The 20,957-nt window shown below is 48.1% G+C and overlaps 1 protein-coding gene across 3 annotated transcripts in view; it reads left to right on the top strand.

Annotated features, from left to right (window-relative positions):
- Positions 1-18,913, top strand: part of Brd1 (bromodomain containing 1) — a 48,859-nt gene extending 29,946 nt beyond the window's left edge. For 2 of the 3 annotated variants that reach the window (XM_021182864.2, XM_021182865.2), the window contains 6 exons: positions 4,180-4,677; positions 14,080-14,215; positions 14,630-14,757; positions 15,938-16,047; positions 16,256-16,410; positions 17,465-18,072. In XM_021182864.2, coding sequence (XP_021038523.1) covers positions 4,180-4,677; positions 14,080-14,215; positions 14,630-14,757; positions 15,938-16,047; positions 16,256-16,410; positions 17,465-17,648 — 1,211 coding nt within the window. In that variant the 3' untranslated portion in view covers positions 17,649-18,072. Of the gene's footprint in view, positions 1-4,179; positions 4,678-14,079; positions 14,216-14,629; positions 14,758-15,937; positions 16,048-16,255; positions 16,411-17,464 lie in introns of all 3 variants that reach the window. The other variant, XM_021182866.2, reaches the window with a different exon arrangement.
- Positions 18,914-20,957: the final 2,044 nt, after the last annotated feature.

The raw sequence follows: 20,957 nt of genomic DNA, 5'->3' as shown, positions 1-20,957 counted from the left end.
AGGATACAGTTATTGTTTGCATTCTGTGGTGAGGCCCATATAGTGCCATTGCCTGGTTCTCATGGGAGCCCTTCTTAGGCTCCTCTTGTCACTGCTTGAACTGGCCCAGTAGGACCCTTGGTCCAGCCACTTAGTGAGTGACCTGTACACTAAGAGTCAGCTGGGGAGAAGGGTTAGGCAGGACAGCTCACTGATATTGCAGTAGCTTTACAGGATTGAGGGTCCACCTTTTGTATCTCAATTGGAGGAGGAGCAGTGCTATTGGAAGACTAGATCTGGTGCTTTGTACTGCTGCGGCCACTTCACAGGAAGCACATTGGTGTTACCTGAGACCCAGGCCTAACATTGCTGCTGGCCCGTGTTTAAGATGCAGGAAAGGGGCACTTTGCTTCTAGCTGAGAAGAAAGATGAGTGCAGAAGGAAAGAGCCTGACAGTTTGTTCTGAGGCAGAGCTGTGAGGGTGGAATTTAGGGCCTGCCTCTTAAAGAGACTGAGTTCCAGACAGGCAACAGGGGAGTACTTCAATTCTGGTGTGAACAACAGACACAGAACTGTGAAATTGCTATATGCATGTTGGGACAGAACCCCGAACTCAAGACACCGCGTAGTTCAGCATATTCTTCCCAAAGAGGATGTTTTGGTTGGATGCAGTCACACATCCTAGAGGCAGAGGCTGGTAGAGCTCTGAGTTCAGAGGCCAGCCTGATGTATAGAGTAAAGTTCTAGACCAGCTAGGGCCCTGAGACATTATGATCAATTAAAAAAAAAAAATCTGTAATTTTTTTTTTTTTTAGAAGGCTCATAGATTTTTCACACCTAGGAAGGCATATCTTAATATAAAATAAGCAATTTCACTTAAATTGTAATTAAGCAACATTTTTGTGTATTATACCATGTAGGGTGTTTGCATTAGAGGAAACATCCCCAGAAGGCTAACATCTGAGGAACAAAATAGGCCCTCGCTGTCCTGGACAGTGGACATGCCGGGTTGCTTGTACAAAAGGAAAGCTGTTTGTCAGGAGGCCTTCCATGCTGACCTTAAGGTTGAAGAGTTCAGTCAATTGAAGTCTGAGGGTCACATGGAATGGGGCCATGATAAACCTGTGGGACAAGCTTGAGCTCTTAGACCTTTTTATTCATTCATTTGTAACTAGGAGCTTTGGTGAGCTCAGAGTCTATGTGCTGGTGATTACTCTGGGCCGGATCAGCCCTGCCGGGGGGCATCACTGGTGCTGCAGCAGCCAAGTCCTGTCCCTGCTGTAGGTACCCGTGTTGAATACAGTGCACACTTTCCTTCGGGGCTGGCAGAAGAAGGAGCAGGGTCGATCGCTGCTGTGGACGGTGCAGTTTCTAGTTATGGAACGTCTCTGCACACTTTGCTGTGAGATCCAGAGTCATCTGTGGCTTTGCTGGAAGCATTCAGTTGGCTTGGTGGCCTTGTGTATAGAGAATCATGGTCAAAGGGACTAGCTGGTCCTGAGTAGATGTCTGTCGAATCCAGATATGAAAGGTTTGAGCAGCTTTGCTTTGCTGTTCTGTGTTGTCAAATCTGGTTGGGGAGTTTTGAGTACTGGCATTCATATTCTTGTTTAAGTTGTGGGGCGTTGATTCTGGAAGTTAACAGACCATGTAGTTTAAGTAATGTTTAGTTGCTAGCAGACAGTGAGATTTTGAAAAGGACAATGTTTAATATTTGTATATTAACTGCCAGTTAGGTTTCTTTCTGCCTGAGGGACCTGATGGGAGTGTTAGCTATGGCACTGGTGCTGCCCTGTGTTCTGGCGTGAGAGTTCACTCATCAAGGATCCTGACGCCTCAGGTGTTGCTAAATCTCAGTGTGAGTTTTAGTGGTTCGTGTAGCCTAGCCCTATGGCTGCTGGAGATGGTGCTTCACTTGGGCCTGGGCAACGCCCTTTGTATCCAGTGTGATTGTTTTTGTAACACCCAGGAGTATGCCGGTGAACTGTAGGGCAGTAGTTGGGAACCCGGGCTCCTCTTCCTCATTGGTTGTCACAGAGCAGGGAGAATGCAGGACTGGAGTGTAGAGGGGACCAGAGATGGGTGTGACTAGCTATGCAGTCCTTGTGGGCAAGCAGCTTTTGACAGACAGTGGTTGGGGGGGATGAAATGTGGTGGAGACCTTGTGGGAAGGGACAGGCATGTTCACTTGTCTTAGCAGCAGTGACTGAATCTGAAAAGTTAAGCAGGAGGCAGAAAATAGGTCTTTGGTACCTCTTAGCCATGGAGAGAACGGATGCAAGATCTACAGTGCCTGGAGCCCTGGGCAGGAGGCCTCTGGTGCCATTCTCTGGTAGTCTTGTATGTAGGGATTGGATTGGACATCCTGGAAGCCTCAGGATAAGCTGCCTGGACTGAGGGAAGAGGTACAGAGCTGTGGAGGAGGAGGAGGAGGAAGAAGAAGAAGATGAGGTGGAGGCAGGCGGCAAACTGAAGTATGAAGTGTGAGCCCAATGGTGGGCACCCAACCCAGCCATGTGCTGTTCTATCAGCCTAACACACCATCCAGCGACTTCTGTTTTCATGTTTATGTACACCAAGAGTGCCATGCACGGCTCTGCACTGTTCCTAATCCCATCTTCTCAGTGTCCCTGTATGCTTTGCAAATAATACTGTCCTAAAGCTGTTATTGAACCTAACCCAAGTGGGCAGGAAGAATGTTGTCATATCCAACATGTCAGTGATTCAAGATTTGGCCTTTCCACTTAATTGGACGTTTAACCTCCCACGTACAGAGGTTTTGGCTCCTGTGACATGAGTTTGTGCACTCCTTGTCTCGTGGGTAAAGCTTTTCAACCAAAGACCTCTTAAAAGGCTGTGTTTCCACTGCTTGGGGGTGGAGTTGTCTCTAACAGGCTTCGCATGCACACAGTTAGCCCAAGCCACCTGACTTGCCAGAGTTGCTGTTTCCAGTCTGGTGTTGCTGAGTGGGGATCCCAAGCCTTTGTTCTGAGTTAATCAAGTGACACAGGGACATCCTCTAGGCTTTTAAGTTGTGTAGCCTTTTACTTTCAGAGTGACTTTTAAATGTAAAGTATTGTGACATAGTATAAATGTTTTGTGGGAAACTTGTAGTTTGAATAAAATAGAAACCATACCTAGGGATACCACATGCATGCTCATGCTACTTTGGAATGTTGAAACCGATGCTCTTGAATTTTCTGTCATATGTCCTGTAGTGAGAGTCTCAGAATCTGGTCCAGAAAGAACCCTTAGCAGTTGAGCCCAGTGGGCCGAGCCTTCCACGATGAGCTCTGCTGCTGGTTGTTGCTTGAGCTTTGTGTGTGGAGACAGGAAGGTGCTTCTCCCTGGTCAGGTCCATATTGGTTTTGTTTTTATTTTATTTTATTGTATGACTGTGTGCCAAGTGCACAGGCCTTGTGCCACAGAGGCCAGGAGAGTGCGTTGGATTTCTTGGAGCTGGAGTTCTAAAGAGTTGTTGGCTGCCCACGTGGATGCTGGGAACCGAACCTATGCCCCTTACAGGAGCAGCAAGTGCTCTTAGCCACTGAGCCAGCTCTTCAGCTCCCATGCTGGTAATTTGTAAATATCTTACTAAAGAGGTTGAAATAATTTTGGGGGTCTTTTTTATTTTTAGAGATGTGAGGGTAGAGTGGGGGAACTAAGGGAGTATTGTCTGTGTATCCTGAGGGAGTGGAAGACCATGCTGCCTCGTGAGTCTCCCAGCCACTCACCTCCCCAAAGTTGGGCTTTGGCTTAGAAAGGCCTGGTTAGACAGTTGAGTATTTGTTTCCTTCTCTTCATCACCCTGTGGTGCAGCATAAACTGCTGTGGAACCTTTAAGGCTTCCTGAGTTCTGTCACTGTCTCACCTCCCTCAAGGTAAGTAAATACTGATGCAGAGATTGTCCTGAACTCAGATGAGGTTTTTAATATTGCTGTGTGTTAAATGCTCTTTCACAGTTTTTTCCAGAAAGTAACTTGTGCACCTGGGCTTAGGACACCGGGCCCGAAATCTTTTGTTAGGGAAGCACACAGTGTTACCTGACGGCCGGGGCTGCACACTGCTCCGCAGACCAATGTGTGTGATGCTGTTTCCTTAATTGAATTAGTGTTTTGGTGGACTTCACATTTATATAAGTTTTATAATAGATTTTATAATCTTCAGTTTTCAAAATCACTTTATTTATAATTTTTTCAGGAGATAACTCTCCCCCTAAACTTGAACCATCAGATGCATTACCTCTTCCTTCAAACTCGGAGACTAATTCAGAACCACCAACCCTCAAACCAGTAGAACTCAACCCCGAGCAGAGTAAACTATTCAAAAGAGTCACATTTGATAATGAATCACATAGCACTTGCACTCAGAGCGCACTGGTAAGCGGACACCCTCCAGAGCCCACCCTCGCCAGTAGTGGCGATGTGCCGGCGGCGGCGGCCTCCGCAGTGGCGGAGCCATCAAGCGATGTAAACAGACGCACTTCTGTTCTCTTCTGCAAATCGAAAAGTGTAAGCCCCCCAAAGTCTGCCAAGAACACTGAAACCCAGCCAACTTCTCCTCAGCTAGGGACCAAAACCTTTTTGTCTGTAGTCCTTCCGAGGTTGGAGACTCTACTGCAGCCAAGGAAAAGGTCGAGGAGCACATGTGGAGACTCCGAAGTGGAGGAGGAGTCCCCGGGAAAGCGCCTGGACACAGGTAAATGGCAGGGGCAGCTCTCCCCCAGGGCTCTTAATAGAAAACCACGATGCTGAGCTTTTGTTTTTGCGGTATCCTCTCAGTTCTAAAGCTGTAAGCTGTTCTCAGGCAGTGGCCGTTCAGCCTCTTGGCAGCCCAGCAGCTGGCTATGCATACGGCAGTGGGCATGGCTGGCTCCACCCCTCCCTTGTTCCTTTTCTCGTTGACTTGAATGTGGTTTGATTGCAAACCTTGACTATTGTGTGCATGTATATGTGTAAACTGGGATCTGGGAATGGCCACATCTGGCACTGGGTGCCCAGAGGGGGTGGGGTCTTCTAAGAGCAGTTCCCACAGCTCAGAACCATCAATTTGAACCTGAACCTTCCTTTACTGAAGGCTGCTTCTTCCCTGAGTTCTCTGAAAATATCCTGTCATCTCATTACTTGTAACACTTCATACTTGGCTTAAGGAGTACCGTGATGTTCCCTCTGGTTTTGTATGTTGTTTTAGTACATGTGTGCCTGACTGGGAAGGTACCTGACAGGGTGCATGTACTACTAATGCCTGGTAAAATCGACTCAAACCTTTCTCCTTTACTGCCAAGCTTTTTTCTTTTTAATGGAGGTAGTCTCTCTCTTTCTTTCTCTCTCTCTCTCTTTCTCTCTTTCTCTCTCTTTCTTTCTTTCTTTCTTTCTTTCTTTCTTTCTTTCTTTCTTTCTTTCTTTCTTTCTTTCTTCCTTCCTTCCTTCCTTCCTTCCTTCCTTCCTTCCTTCCTTCCTTCCTTCCTTCCTTATGCTAAGCTTGCTGAGTAGTCATGGCTCACCCCTTTAATCCTAGCACTCGGGCACAGGCAGGTAGGGCTTTATGAGTCTGAGGCCACCTTGGTCTATAGAGTGAGTTCCGGGATAGCCAGGGCTACACAGAGAAACCCCGTTTTTTAAACAAACAAACAAACAAACAAAAAAAGCTAAGTGAGTTTGGTTGGGTGCTAAAGTGTGCATACATGTGGGGTGGGGTGGGGAATAAATCTTGAGAGAACCGGAAGTTGATTGTCTCCTTTCACTCTGGGGTTGAACTCAGGTCACTGAGTTTACCTAGTCCTACTGTTAACCTGAGATGTGTTTGATTTTCTAAGATGTTGCCCGTGCGCCTATACCTTTAGCACCCTGTGCTGTCCTTGACGGCTCTGGCTTGGCTTCCTCACAGCCTCCTCCTGTCTAATCCCTAGATTAAACACTGCGGAAGCGGGCGCTTGTATTCTTAAACGATGATTGCCAGCATCAGATGTGATGTTCAACGTCTGCTGTCTGTGTAAGGCAGGTTTGCACTTTGCTTTTGGTCCTAGGTGCCTAGATTAGTGTCTTAAGTTATTTTCCTATTGCTGTGAAGAGACACCACGAGACAAAGGCAACTTATAAGAGAAATGATGGAATTTGTGGCTCATGGTTCTTGAGGTTTACTCCATTCCCATCATGGCAGGGAGCATGGCAGGCATTCCGGCAGGCATGGTGCTAGAAAGTTAGCCAAGCACCTACTTCTGATCCATAAGCTTGTTGGGATGGTAGAGAGAGGAGAGAGATTGTGCAAACAGGAGAGAACGCTAACTGGAAATGGCTTGGGTTTTGAAACCTTAAAACTGGTGACACACCTTTTCCAATAAGGTCATACCTCCTAATCTTTCCCAAACAGTGGCACTAACTGGGGTAAACATTCAGATGTATGATCCTCTGGGGACAGTTTCATTGAAAGCACCACATTCCATTTCTTGGGCCCCTGTAGGCTTGTGGCTATATCACAATGCAAAGTGTATCTAGTCCAACTTCAGAAGTCTCCATTGTTTCATAATTTCACCGGTTTGAAAGTTTAGAGTCTTCTGAAACTCCTAATTTTAACCTCTTGTAAAAGCAAAATAAAAAAACAAACCACATACTTCCAACATAAAATACATGAGCATTCCGATAGCTAGGAAACACCAGACCACAGCAGGCCTTTAACCCAGCCAGGCAACCTCTGAATCCTCTAGCTCTGTGTCCAGTGTCAGGACTGACGGAGATGGCTCTCCCCTTCCAGCTTTGCTGACTGCAGAACAGCTCTGAGGAACTGCTTCCATGGTGTGTTTGTAGCTCTCCTTGGTAGACATCTCATGACTTTGGCAACTTCAACATCGTGACGTCCAGCACAATTCAGGCAGCTTCACCCAGCAGCCTTTCCGACTTTCCCATACAGGGATTGACCTGCCAGGAACCTGGCTTCAGTGGCTTCCCTAACAGGAGGAAGATTCCACAACTCCTTATTCCTGTATCCTTCCAGACTGAGAAGTCAGAACCACCAGGCTGGAGAGCTGTATTAGGCGTCAGCTTGCCCTGCTTGAATGACCTTGGCATAAGCTTTGATTTGTTACTGCTTTTTAGGAACAGATCGTTCCTTAGCCCTGTTCTTCTTGCCTGAGTCATCTCATCCTAAGGACTCCACTCCCGTTACTTCATTTCTCCTGACCTCTGTCAGCACAAGCCTTGTCTTGAACATTCAATTTTGTGGTGTTTCTTTTCTCCTTTTTCCCACTTGTTCTTTTTCATGGTAGACACACAATTGTGAGTGATAACTAGTAACTGTAAAACAGAGTTTATTAGGTTAACCCCTCCACCCATTTCTAATTTAGTTTTGGGTTGATTTTTATTGTTTTTCCATGACAGGGTTTCTCTCTGTAATCCTGGCTGTCCTGTGTCCGTAGACCAGGCTGACCTGGAACTTGGAGGTCCACCTGCTTCAGCCTCCCAAGTGCTGGGATTGAAGGTGTGTGCCACCACCTCCTGGCATCTCTGGCTGATTCTTAGGTTAAGGACAAAAGCATCCACATTCTTCGCAAAAATATCACAAGAATGGTCTTTAGCCCAGATGCTAATGTTGCTTCCCTCTGAAACCTCTTGAACTGGGCATCCTTAGTCCACGTTGCTTTCAGGATTGTCTTCCAGGTCTCCTATTAGGTCGGCTCATTAAGCCCCACTTACAGTGTCCAACCACCTTTCTAGTCCACAGTTCCAAAGTTTTCCAAAAAGCACCATGGTCAGGCCTGTCACCCCAATACTCCCTGGTACCAGCTCTGTCTTAGTTACCTTTCTGTTGCTGTGAAGAGGAACGTGTAAAAGCAAGCATTTAGTTTATGGCTCATGGTTCCATACAGTTAGAGGCTATTACCATCATGGTGCTGGAGACTTAGATGAGAGCTCGTATCTGATCCATAGCTCGAGTCAGAGAAAGGAAGTGCTAGCCTGATGGCCTGGGAGCTTTCAACCCGAAAACCCATCCCCAGAGGCACAGTTCCTACAACAAGGCCACACCTCTCCATGTTCCCAAACAGCCCCACCAACCGGGACCAAACATTAAAACGTGATCCGATGGGGGCCATTCTCAGACCACCACAGTAAGGGAAGTTGCACTCCGTCTAGGCAGGCCTCTGCAGTCAGCAGTGAGCAACACATAGGTCTTGCTGATGAGGGAATTCTGTTTCCTGGAACCCTGTCAGGTGGTCCAGTCAGAGGGTTGGAAGGGCAAGGCTGGCCTGGTAGTTAGAGTGGACTGTTGACACCTCTTCATCTTTGTTTCTCCATCTGTTTGAGTTCCCTGGCCTGAAGCACCACACCTTGAAGAGCACTTCTTGCCAAAGTCAATACATTGTGGTTTCTTACCCCCATCTCTCGTGTGTGTATGTGTGTGTGACTGGCACCTTGTGGCAAGTTGCTGTGTACTATGGAGCGCCTTTTAATGTGTGTGTGTGTGTGTGTGTTGGGGGTGGGGGTGGGGTTAAAAGATTGTCTCTCTCAGCATGCATTAGACTTGTGCAGGAAGTACCTTTACACTGACCCATCTTGGTGAACCTTTCAAAAAATGTTGAGACAAGTTGGCCTTGAACCTTTTCTACAATAAAGGCCTTTAGTTCATTAGCCTCTTACTTCAGCCTCTGAAGTAGCTGAAATCACAGACCTGGGCTAGTAGGCCCAGTTAATTTCATTTTTATTTTGCACTCAGTAATTTTATAGAAATTTCTCTCAATGCCCTCTTGTTTTGATGAGTTGATAATAGCACTTTAAAATCCAATAACCCTTGGTTTTGATGAAGCAATTTTAATATGCCACAGGAAGTAGATTGAAACTGAAGTTATTTCAGTTCTTGTTGGAAGTTTCTGAGACTGTATACCTTTAGCTTTTCTTAGCCACATTTAGTGAAAGACTCTGGTGTCTAAATCCTTTGTCACTGAACTGAGCATGGCATGCTGTGCTCTGCTGCTAGAGATTGCTCAGTGTCTCAATACCAGGTGCCTTGCATGCACAGGATGGCTTTCTGCCTCCTCAGGGTTCATATCTACCAGCAGCAGAAAGTTTGTTAACCCTGTAATAAGACACTGTAGAAAAAGCTTTCACCATGTAGCTGCTGTCCTGTACCTGGCAGCTTCTGCCAGGAAGCCTAGTTAGCCATGTGGGCTCTGCTGGGCCATTTGTCACGGGGGGCTACTAATCATGAGGTCATGAAATGTTATGTGTTTGCACATCTCAGTTCTTTTCTGGGTTCTCAGTGACAACGGTGAGTCCCAAGGAGTCTTAACTGTAGGATGTGTGATCCCAGTGCCTTTGATCCTGACTGAAATGGAGATTTTTGCTTTCTTATTCCAGAATGGCAGTAGCTTTCAGTGGATGCATGATGAATTCCTAATCGCACTCCTGAGCAGCCGGGAGGGAGCCTTGTTAGCACTAAGATCTGACCCTCAGGAACAGGAGGCGTCCACTGCTGCATCTGCCTGGCCCATGGTGGGCCAGGCCTGGGCTGAATGGGCCCATCCTACCATCGGTGCTGGCTGTGCCTCCACTTGAACCTTGTGGTGCTCTCTGCGCACCTGGATTTCTTGTTTCAAGTTGCAGTTCTTCGCTGTTTGAGGACTTGGAATATTCAGAACCTTCTGATCTTTTCCAGGTTCATCTGGCACTGAACTGTAGGGGAATTCTCTGGTGCTCTCCAGTGCACTGCAAGATTCCAAGTTAGATTGAGTGTGGACTTACCTATTGTAAAGCTGCCCACCCACAGGCCTCGGCTTGCTCATGCCTGCGGGACAGGCGGGCCTTGTGGGCAGTGCCGAGCATGGTGTGACTGCTTTTATGGTTTTCATATTTTTTGGAGCTGGCTCTGTTTTGTAGGTTTTTTTACTCTGCCTGTTTATTTCCATCAATGGACCGTCAGGCCAGGACTGTGTCACCTCTTACTCGTGCTCTGTGGTGTGGAGATTCTCAATGAAATGTGTGGTGTGCTAGTGGTGAGCAGCTGAACTGTCTTCCCTGGCCATGCACTGTTGAGGGAGGAGATGATCCCTGCCCTTGCAGTCAGACTAAATGGCTTCTCACTGTTTTCCAGGTTTTCAGTTAACCACTAATATGCTCACTCTTTGGATCCTAATCTTTTTCTCTTAACCTCAACTTGGACTGGAGTTCTGCTAAATGGCCTCTTGGAATGCAAAGCCTTCGCTGCCTCCTTACCTTCTCCTAGTTCTTGAGGACCACATTGGAATCACCTGCTGAGCCATCCTCTAAACAGACACCTACCTACCCTTGGAGGAGATCTGTCCTGGGCCAGCGTACCCCTCTCTGAGCCCAGCAGTTGAGAGGAGCCTGGTGCCTGAGCAGTCTCTCAGTGCCTCAGTCTTGCTGGTGCTATAGCAGAGCCTGCTGTAGCTTGGACAACACAATCCAACAATTTGAGCTTCATCCTGAGCACATCCAGAAAGAACTGACCTGTGATGACCGGGGGCTCCGGTTGGGCCGTCTTGGTCTAGGTGTCTGAAGGGACTGACTGTGCACACACACTGCCCGAATGGGCCTAAATAGAGCTCCTTACTTGGTTGTTAGCATCTTTTATTTCTTTGTTCTCTTATCTGTTCTCCCTCCTTTCTTCTCTCTCAATGTTTCTTGGATTATTAGGCATTGCTAATCTAGTTGGAACCTGTGCAGATATCTGCGGAGCCAGCTGAGAAGTCCTCCTGCAGTGCCCTTGAGTTGGGAGGGCCTTTGGAATGGCCTCTGGCTTGTGTTGGCCACGTGCAGCTGTGTCTTCATAGACTGTACTTATGAAGAGCAGAGTCGGGGGTGGGGTGGTCTTGCTCACTGTGCTTTTACTGAAAGGTGGAGCGATGCACCCAACATAAAGTTCTTTTGGAGACAGCAAAGTCAAGTGTCATCAGAGGACAGTGATAGATGCTTTTGCTGCCACCCTTAGATGCTTGCATTCCTAGCCTAGGGCACAGTCCAGCCGGGACACAAGCTTGTCCATGTGCACTAGGTGAGAACAAGCTGGAGCTTTGGGCAGCGTGATTCTGTGCTGTCTCAGAGGAGTCTGTGCTCCGGGAGGTGTCTGTGGTGGCAGGTGTATCAGCAAGGATGCACTCAGTGACTACAGTCTCAGGCACAGCTCATGGCTTCTGTAGAGGGTGGGAAGCCTGTCAGTGTAGCTTACCAGGCCCTGATGGTCTCAGGTGCTGCAGCCTGTGAGCTCTTGGCACTGTGCCGGTTGGGAGCCCAGGATAGAAGGGATCATGTCCCTACTTCCCCACTGTGTGCTTCTGAGCTTTCCAGGTAGTCCACCTGGGACCTCTCCCTGGCCTGTGGGTGAGAGCTGGAGACCTGAGCACCTCAGAGGACCCTTTATTGCCCACTCCGTGTACCCCAGTTGTGCTGTAGAAGACCTGGGCCAAGGGGGAGCTTTTAGGGAAGATGTGGTAGTTAAAAGGCTGGGGCTGGGCCTGTCTTGGGACACAGTTGCAGTGATACTTTGGTGGGTTCCTCTGGGCCTGAGTAAGGTATTTGAACACTGCCTTAGTCTTTGGAGGCCTCAGGACTCTCTGTGACCAACATGTGCTTGGGGTCGTTGGCCTTGTGTAGGAGCCATCTCACCTTTGTTTTGGTTGTCAAGAGCAGTAGGCATGTGTGTGATCTTCTACAGTAAGCTTCAGTATGGAGGTGGGATCGGGGGGAGCATCACTTGGCTTTCCTTCCTGCAGCTAATTGGAGAGTCATTGTAGGAAGTGGATCACAAAGAGCGAAGCAGAGACACAAAGCTCTTTACTTGGCTCTGTGTAAAAGCCATGTCTTCTTTAGACAGTGTCTGCAAGAGCTTTTCAAGCTTGTGTCTCCGGCCCCTGTTGCTTCTCAGGGCATGTCCAGGGACTTGGAAGCCAACAAGAATCTGGCTGGGCCATGCAAACACTGTAGTCATTTTTGGGCTGTGGCACCCTATGAAAAGCAGGCCTGGAGATGGCTCTGCTCAGCGGGCCCCAGGGGTCTTTCCTGAAAGCTGCTCAGGTTTCATAGTGGCTCTGCCGGCTTCTCAAGGTGTTAGGTGTTTTTATGTAATGTGTGAAACCTTACTGTAAACTTAGGAGCCCAGATGCAGTGTGCCCTAGTAATTAGACACTTGGGAAATGAGAGAGACATTTAATCATACTTTTTCCTTTCTCAAAGTTATAAACTTTCTCTTAGTTTTTCTAACCCCTTTCCCCACAAGGGACTGTTTAGGCCCTGACAAGGTACCTTGCTATGGGTAAAGCTGTTGCCATCTTTGTTGGGAACACCAAGTGTGTGTGTGTGAACTGTACTTCTGGGTTCTTCTAGGTTTCTTTCTAGCACAGAGATGCCAGTGTTGGGGACCTGCTTGTCCAGGACCTTTAGACTCTGCAGATCTGCCTGCAGGTGCCTGCTCTGCCTAGCCGTGGCAGATATTCTGGGCTTGTAATCTTCTAAGATCTTGAGCCTGGAGCAAGGGCTTTGCTCTATCAGCCCATCCAGGTGACTTTGCTAACTTAAGTCAGCAGGTGTCCATGTCCGAGGGGTGTGTTGCACTGGCCAAGGCAGCACCATGCTCTGTTGCCTCCTAAGAATTGCTGGGCTTTGAGGCCCTTTAGGAGAGGGGTGTGGCTTCTTCCCAGTCTTATGTCTTCTGCTTTGCCAGTGAGCAAGCAAACGAGAACTTCTCGAAGCATTTTTTAGCACAAGCATGTCCTTTCCCAGGCGTGATGTGGGAGAACGCAACGAAGACCTTGTAATCTAGACAGTCACCTCATACTTTTAAGAAAATGTTTTTCAAAAATAAGTTTACATGTTTTACTTTGGAAAATAGTTTTAAAATTCTTAAGGTTATATGGGGAAGATGGGTATATGTGAACAAAAAGAGTGTTGTCTGTTTGCTGTTCCCGTCCCCCTCTGTTTCTTAAGCTGGTGCAGCCAGCAGGAGCCAGGCAAGCGCACAGCCTGGGGACAGGATCCTTCTGATTGAGGGAGGTCTGCGAGGACCGTGGGTGGCCGGGCCTGTCCTGCTTACTGACATAAAGTCAGGGTCAGACTTGCCTGCCAGGAATGTGGTGTCGCCTTGACTCGGATTGGTCTTTATTAAAGTACTTCACAAATCTCCAGATGCTGTGGTTGCGTTTGTGCAGACATTGTACCTGAGGTAGACCTTGGCCGCATGGCTCAGCCTCCTGCCAAGTTTACATTCTTCCTGCTTGGGGACCTGACATCGCTCGGATGACTCGGGCCCACACTTGCAGGTTTAAAGTGTTTCATCCATATTTTAAAAAAGTTCTTGTTAACGTTGATTTTTTTTTTTTTAATTTAATTTAATTTAATTTTTGCTGGTGGTCAGACCTAGGGCCTTGCATGCCTGCTAGGCACGTGCTCTCCCACTGGGATAGACTGCCCTGTTTTTTCTTCTTTTTCCTTCCTTTCTTTCTTTTCTTACTCCCTCCCTTTTTGTTTTTGTTTTTAAAGTCTAATTTTCTATACTAGTCCTTAAAGTTGTACGTGATCAGTGTGTTTTTGTGGAATCTTGTAGTGTTCCACCACTCTAGGGCACTGGAGCGTTTGTGTCTCGGCACCACTTATTCCTTGTCTAGTGGACAGTCTAGTTTTGATGTAAGCTCCCAGCCCTTACTCCACGTGATCTGTTAACTTGGAAAGTGCTAACAGTTTCTTTTTGCTTTGCTCTCCTGGGACTTACTGAGAGTATGTGCAGAGCTGCTCTGACTTTCTGTGGTCTGCTGTGTCCATTTTACTCAGCAGTGCCTCTGCATTCGTCCACTGAGGTCACGGGAGACATGAGATACTGGCTTTTGTGGGGCAGGTGATGTAGCTCAGGTGGTAGAGTGCTTAACTAGCATGCACAAAACTCTGGGCTTGAACCCCCCAGCACCACACAGACCAGGTCTGGAGGCAAGATCAGAAATTCAAGAGCAACCTGGACTCGATGAGACCCTGTCTTACAAAAGCAAAGTTATTTGGAAAACATATTGTAGTTTTTTAAGGAAGAGAAAGACATAGGAATAAGTTGGGCTAAAGCTACTGCTCTGGTGTGTTGTGACTGAGCATCCGTCTGCTTCTTGCGTTCCAGGTCTCACCAATGGCTTTGGGGGTGCTAGGAGCGAACAGGAGCCAGGAGGGGGCCCAGGGAGGAAAGCTGCGCCCCGGCGGCGCTGTGCATCTGAATCCAGTATTTGTTCCAGCAACAGCCCACTCTGCGACTCAAGGTAGGCCCGGTCCTCTGGAGATGGAGAAGGACCACCCTGGAGCTAGTTCATGGGTGTGCTTTGCCATCAGGAACAGCTTCTTGGGATAAATTAATCTGTTTAGTAGGATTTAACTGAAGTCAGAAGTTGATTTAAGTTAGTATATAATTAAACTTGCACTTTATATCTCCCACTCCCCAAATCTTTTCTCTGATTAAGATTGTGATGTATAGTGCCCTGCCTATCTGTACTGTAGTGGCCACTGTCGAGTGGGTAAGGGTGACCCAAGTGGCCTCCTGGGGACAGGCTTACTTTTCTTGAGTCTCCACACCACATTGTCCCTTGGCAGCCTGGCACCTGGAATAGGATAAAGTCACAGGCAGGGGACTCTAAACTGTGCTCTCAGTTTGACTCATCTCTGCTTTCCTCCCGAAGCTTTAGTACACCCAAGTGTGGGCGAGGGAAACCTGCCCTTGTGCGAAGGCACACGCTAGAAGACCGAAGTGAGCTGATATCTTGTATTGAAAATGGAAACTACGCCAAGGCGGCCAGGATTGCAGCTGGTAAGTTGGGATACAGATAACGGATGGAAAGGCAGTGTCTGGTCTTGGTGGCTTGGGGCTATGAGTCAGCCCACACACACACACCACACACACCACAACACACACACACACACACACACACACACACACACACACACACACACGCACTTGGCTCTGAGGAGTTCCTCATCGTCAGGCCTGTTCAGGAGGAGATCTGCTTTCTGACTGAATGTGTCCCAGCAGGGTGATCATTCCTAGCTTCAGGCCACAGTGTAAGTAAGGGAGTGTGTGTGTTGGGGGTTGGTGTCTGTCGGGCTGATGCTGTTTATTTAGATTTCCCTGTCAGTGGACCAGGCCAACTCCAGGGTTAGAAATCCTTGTTGTTTGAGGCTTGTCAGGGCAGAGACCTGAGATTGAGAAGGGCTGGAGACTGCAGGGAATCTGCTGTGGCTCCAGAGGCTGCAGTTGCAGTGCAGTGTGATAGGAGTACTGGAGGCCCTGAGTTACAGCCACGCTAATAGATTGTGCTGCTGTGAGGTGTTTACCAACAGTAGTCAGTGAGGGCCTGTACACAGTGGACTCTTTTTTTTTTTTTTTTTTTTTTGGTTTTCGAGACAGGGTTTCTCTGTATAGCCCTGGCTGTCCTGGAACTCACTCTGTAGACCAGGCTGGCCTTGAACTCAGAAATCTGCCTATCTCTGTCTCCTAAGTGCTGGGATTAAAGGCGTGCGCCACCACTGCCCGGCCACAGTGGACTCTTGAGGTGCATCCTGGGCTGCTGGACGTGCTCAGTGAGGCTCAGAAGAGCGATGTCGTCGTAGTTTGGAGCAAGCCAGGGCTTGTATTTGGCTGTTTGGTTGTGTGATAGGCATCCGGTACATGCTTAAGGATCCCATCTTTAGAATGGAGGTTCAAGTATGGTTAGGTACAGGGGACCTGAAGTCATAGGCCTTAGAACTGGGAGTGGTGGGAAGCAGGGAGGCCTTGGACAGGCTTCTAGGCCTTCCTTCCCCTGGAGGAGCAGTGAGGTAACCTGCTTCTCTTGGACTGGGGTGGTGCTGTAGAACTGTCCTGCTCCAGCAGCTGGGAAGCAGGGCCTGACAGGAGAGTGGGGCTTTTTCCAGCCCCAGTCTAGGAGGCTGTGCTGAGTGTGTTAGCGGTTCTCCTGCTTGCTCTGACTCTGCTGGTCCTTTTCTCCTAGAGGTGGGCCAGAGCAGCATGTGGATTTCCACTGACGCTGCTGCCTCTGTCCTGGAGCCCCTGAAGGTGGTATGGGCCAAGTGCAGCGGCTACCCCTCCTACCCAGCACTGGTGAGTCTGCAGGCAGGGAGGAGGGTGTTCTGGTGGGACCTGGGGAGGGGCCCCAGTGCATGCTCTGTACCTTGCAGTTCCTCTGCTGCCAAAGGTGTATGATTGCCGTAGCTCTGGAGGCAGGTGTGTGGATGGCTGTGAGCTTAGCAGGCTCTGAGTGGCTCTGAGTTTGAGAGTACTGTGAGTCACTGGAGTATGCTCTCGGCAGATTATTGACCCCAAGATGCCACGAGTGCCTGGCCACCACAATGGCGTCACCATCCCTGCCCCGCCGCTGGATGTGCTGAAGATCGGTGAACACATGCAGACCAAGTCCGAGGAGAAGCTCTTCCTTGTTCTGTTTTTCGACAATAAGAGGAGTTGGTGAGTGTGCTGTCTGCAGCAGGCAGAGCTGGGGTTCTGTCCGACCTGGGGCTTAGCTTGACCCATGCTGAGTAAGGGTGTCTCCAAGTAGTTTTTTTTCCTGGTCCTTGTCTGCTGCTGCCTGATGACACCTGGGGATTGTGGGGTGCTGGTCATTTCTGATAGCTCCTATCACTTCCTTGATCCCTGAGTGGCTCAGGCTGTCTTCAGTTCTTGATCCAGGCTCACTTGCAATGGGCTTTCTGAACCCACTGCTCTGCCAGGACACAAGCTCTGCCCCTTTCCATCCTGTCCATCTTCCTGTCCTCTCTCCATCCAGAGCTACTGGAACTCCTCTCATGCCATGGTTGAGATCCTAATACTCCCTGAGGGTGATGTCTGCTGACATCTTGACCATATTTAGTTGAATCCAGCCCTTTCCTATGCAGACCATTATAACTGGGTCCTTTCAGTTGGCCATGCTTAGGACTAAAAGGTGCTTCAATACCATGGAGTGGCCCCTCTTGGAGTGCTACCAGGTCCCCTGTGGTCCTCTTTTTCTCTCTGCTAACTCTGGCTCCTGGCAGTTCATCATTGAGGCTTATACTGGCTTTGCCCATTTGGTGGTTCTGTTTGTAGCCTTTTCACCCACCCTAGGATGCCTCTTCACTCTGCTCCAGGGTTCACTGACCTATATTATGTCCGCACACACATTCTAGTTTGTCCCTTGTGTGCATATGTGTATGTACCTGGGCTCACCTAGTGGGTCACACACTTGTGCTATCTTGGGCCTGTTCTGTGTGCATAGCTGTGTGTTCCAGGTTGATCTCTGCAGTAGCCACTTGGCATGTGCTTGAGAAAGAGACTTGTGTTATGGTTTTCATGCCTGAGCTGAGTCCAGAGAGGGCTGACTAGGTGGATCCCCTATGCACCCAATCCATCCTGCATGAGGCCCAACATGTGGGGAGCTTGGGTTGGGTGCCACCAGGTTCCTTCTTGTGTGCATGGGCTGATGGCTGGTGAGCCACACTGAGTATGAGCTGGTGGTCCTTATGCTCTGACTTCTCTTTAAAAGGCAGTGGCTTCCCAAGTCCAAGATGGTCCCTCTTGGTGTCGACGAGACCATTGACAAGCTGAAAATGATGGAAGGGAGGAACTCTAGCATCCGGAAGGCTGTGCGGATTGCATTTGATCGAGCCATGAATCATCTGAGCCGGGTCCATGGGGAGCCAGCCAGTGACCTCAGTGACATTGACTAAGGTGGTTTCCAGCAAAAGGCAGTGGCCAAAGCCTCAGCCAGCCGGGAGCTCTGTCCATAGTGTTGATAAGCTGTACATGTTTGTATATTGTTCAGAACTTAACTTATTCTGATTTTCTAGGCGTAGTTCTTTAATTCTTTTTCCCCTGGGGAGGGGAGGTTTCACTTCCAAGTTTTCTATGAAACCATCTGGTCTTGGCTTTGCAAGTGAGGAGGGTCTGTTGCGAGCAGTGTGGTGTTGGGGTCCCACTGCAGGTGCCGAGGGCCGAGGCCTCACTTATTCTAATCTGTAGGGTTTTTTTTTTTTTTAAAGACTTTTGAATGTTTAATAATTTTGTAGATCATGCTCTTTACACAGAGTACCGCTTATTTAATAAGACGGGATGTAAATTTACAATGACAAATGTGTATTTTAAGAAAGAAAATGACATTATTTTGAATGGTACTTTGTGCAAAGAGGGAATAAATTTATGCTGTGTGCATCACTTGCAAATCACCAAAAAATGTCCCGCCAGCTGCTGCCGGACAGGGCCCGTTCTCCTCGTTGATCTGACTGCCCTGAGTCTCCTGCTCTGCCCTGGCTCCTGCAGGCGTGCCTCCCAGCGGGTTATTTATTGTAGAAAGTGTACTCATTTGCTTTATAATGAAAAATAAATTTGCAAAGGTATATTGATATGCATTTTTATACAGGCACATAAAAATTCAACTTGGTGTGGGAGCAGAATGTGTTGCGAGGTTATATACATGACTGGCCTGTGTGTACTTTGATTTTGTAACTTGTAATCTTTTGTTTACAATGAGGAGCTTTCTGTAACTTGTTTTCATTTAGAACACTTTGGTAGCAATAGACTTTGGATACATTTTGTATGGTACATGTGATGTATATAGAATTAGTCCTTTATTTTTATTTCTAAGAGGTAAAGCATTATGTTAGGGGAAAGGCAGGGTGGGTTTCCAAATTTGCATTTTTATATTAAAAATAAAGTGAAGATTTGGACAGTGTGGCCCTCTCATTCCTGCATCACTAGGAGGCTGGGTGAGCTGTAGCCTGAGGGACGCGAGGGACGCGGGAGCACCGGGGCCTGGAGTGGGTGGTGTGACACACTTGATCTAACAGATGACTTGGGATGGCATTATTTATTATTTTGCCTAATCATATTTTTATTTTAAAGCTAAATAGTTACTAAAAATTTTAAATGTTCTTTTAAATCTACATGTTTGTAATATCTCCATAGAAACTTGAAAATAAAAAGTCTTCCTTTGGTAGTTTTGTCCCGTGTTTGGCAGATGGTCATGTACCCAGCATCTCTTTCCAGCTCTGAGGAAGCCTGAGGGGGACTGAGGCAGTGGAACTGTGTGCTGACGGTGTGCACACACTCTTGACTCTCCCTGCTGTCTGGTCCACTGCTTCCCACCCGACCTCCTGCTGTTGATGCTAATTTGAGTTGTGGTTGACGGTTGCCCTGGGACAGCCCATGGGGTGGGGATGGTGTCTGTGTTGGCTGTAGGTCTGAGCCACAGGAGTGGCTTCTTGTGTCCTGAGGCAGCTGACATGGTGGGGTTGAAGCCTGCTGTCATCCCTGCTTCCTGGAAAGCCAGGGCCAAGTATCCCCACCTGAGAGATTGTCTGACATCTTCCAGAATTAGCCGGGCATTTCTCGGCTTTCATTCCTGTCTCTCCAACCCCCTGATCCAAATCTCATCCTGTACCCACCCCGGTGGAGGGCCACTTATTCCGATCTGTTCAGAACTTCCCCGACAATTTTGAAGGTACCAAATAGACTAGGTGACCTGTCACTCTGGAGCCCACTAAGCAGTATTCGCCATGAAGGTAGGAATGTGAGCACCCCCTTGGGTGAGTAGCAAGTCTCAGCGCTGAATGTCTGACCTTTTGTTGGACTGGCCTGGTCAGAGAGTGTGACCTTAGCCTAGAGTGGTCGGGCCATCATGGACCCAGCTGTGTGGGGCTGGGAGCGTGTCTTTGTCTTGTGCATCAGGAGGCCCCCCACTCTTCTCTCAGACTCAAAGCCTCAGTCCTGGGACTGCTGTGTAAGCTGCTTTTTTTGTTGGTTTGTTGTTTTTTTGTAAACTTTTCAAATTAAAATTTTTAAAAGACATCTTGAATTCCATATGTGTATGAAAAGAACTGTGATCATACCTGCCTCCAGTTCTCTATTCCAGCTCTTGCTGTGTCCCCCAGGCATGCCTGTGTCCCTCTCCCAGTTTGCTGTCATTTTTCCTTACTAGCCCCCTAATTCCAATTAATGTTGTCCATATGGGTATGGGGCCATCCATAGAGCTTGGAAGCCTTACTGTGGGAACACTTTAAAAAGTCTCCCGCCAGCAGCCATTAAATACCAGCAGCATCAACTCCCCAGTAACAAACGCGGCCTGGAGATGACAGGCCACATCTGTACTGGGAATTTGCTGGTTCAGTCTTGTGCTGGTTTTGTCCGATCACCACAGCTGGCTTCTGTGAGTTCATGACTCTTTGTAGTGTCTGGACGAAGCATTTCACAGCGCATGGCTTCATCTTATAGCTCTTACATTGTTTCCCCACCTCTTCTGTGACATCCCCTCGAACCCTGGGGTGTGAGGGTTTTGGTATCCTACTTAGTTTCTTCTCAGTGCTGCTTTGACCAGCTGGTTGTGTGTTTTCCCAGGGATGGCTATCCACTTTAAGAACTGCCTCTGATTAAGGTTGAGAGCAACCGAGGTCCTGGGTCAGCTCTGGTTCCCATGCTGGCTCTGAAATGAGTTGTTTGTCGAGAGATGGAGCTGGTCCTCTTGAAGACTCAGGTTGTTTTCCTCCATCTTCTGTGCACTTCCTTGATTCTGTGAAAATGGAATCAGGGCACTGAGCACTGCATTGCCTCCTGAATTAGCAAAATTTTAGACCTGAGACACCAAGGTTGATGTGGATGTATAAAAATTGTATAGTGAAACTCACTGTGTGCTGGCTTGAAAGAAAAAAAGAGAGATGTAAGGTAGACCATACTTAAGACATAAAGCCCACAGCTCAGCTCACAGACATTAAAAATGGCCTGGCTGAGCCGGGCATGGTGGCGCATGCCTTGAATCCCAGCAGAGGCAGGTGGATTTCTGAGTTCAAGGCCAGCCTGGTCTACAAAGTGAGTTACAGGACAGCCAGGGCTATACAGAGAAACTCTGTCTTGGAAAAAAAAAAAACAAAAAACCAAAAGAAACAAACAAACAAAATGGCCTGGCTGGTGGTGCCTGCCTCTAATCCTAGGGCTTTGAAGGCAGAGGCAGAGACCAGCTTGTAGTCTACACAGAAAGTTCTCTTGAC

Source organism: Mus caroli, chromosome 15, assembly GCF_900094665.2.
Source record: "Mus caroli chromosome 15, CAROLI_EIJ_v1.1, whole genome shotgun sequence".
NCBI classification, from domain to species: Eukaryota; Metazoa; Chordata; class Mammalia; order Rodentia; family Muridae; genus Mus; species Mus caroli.
This window is presented reverse-complemented; position numbering and strand designations above follow the sequence as displayed.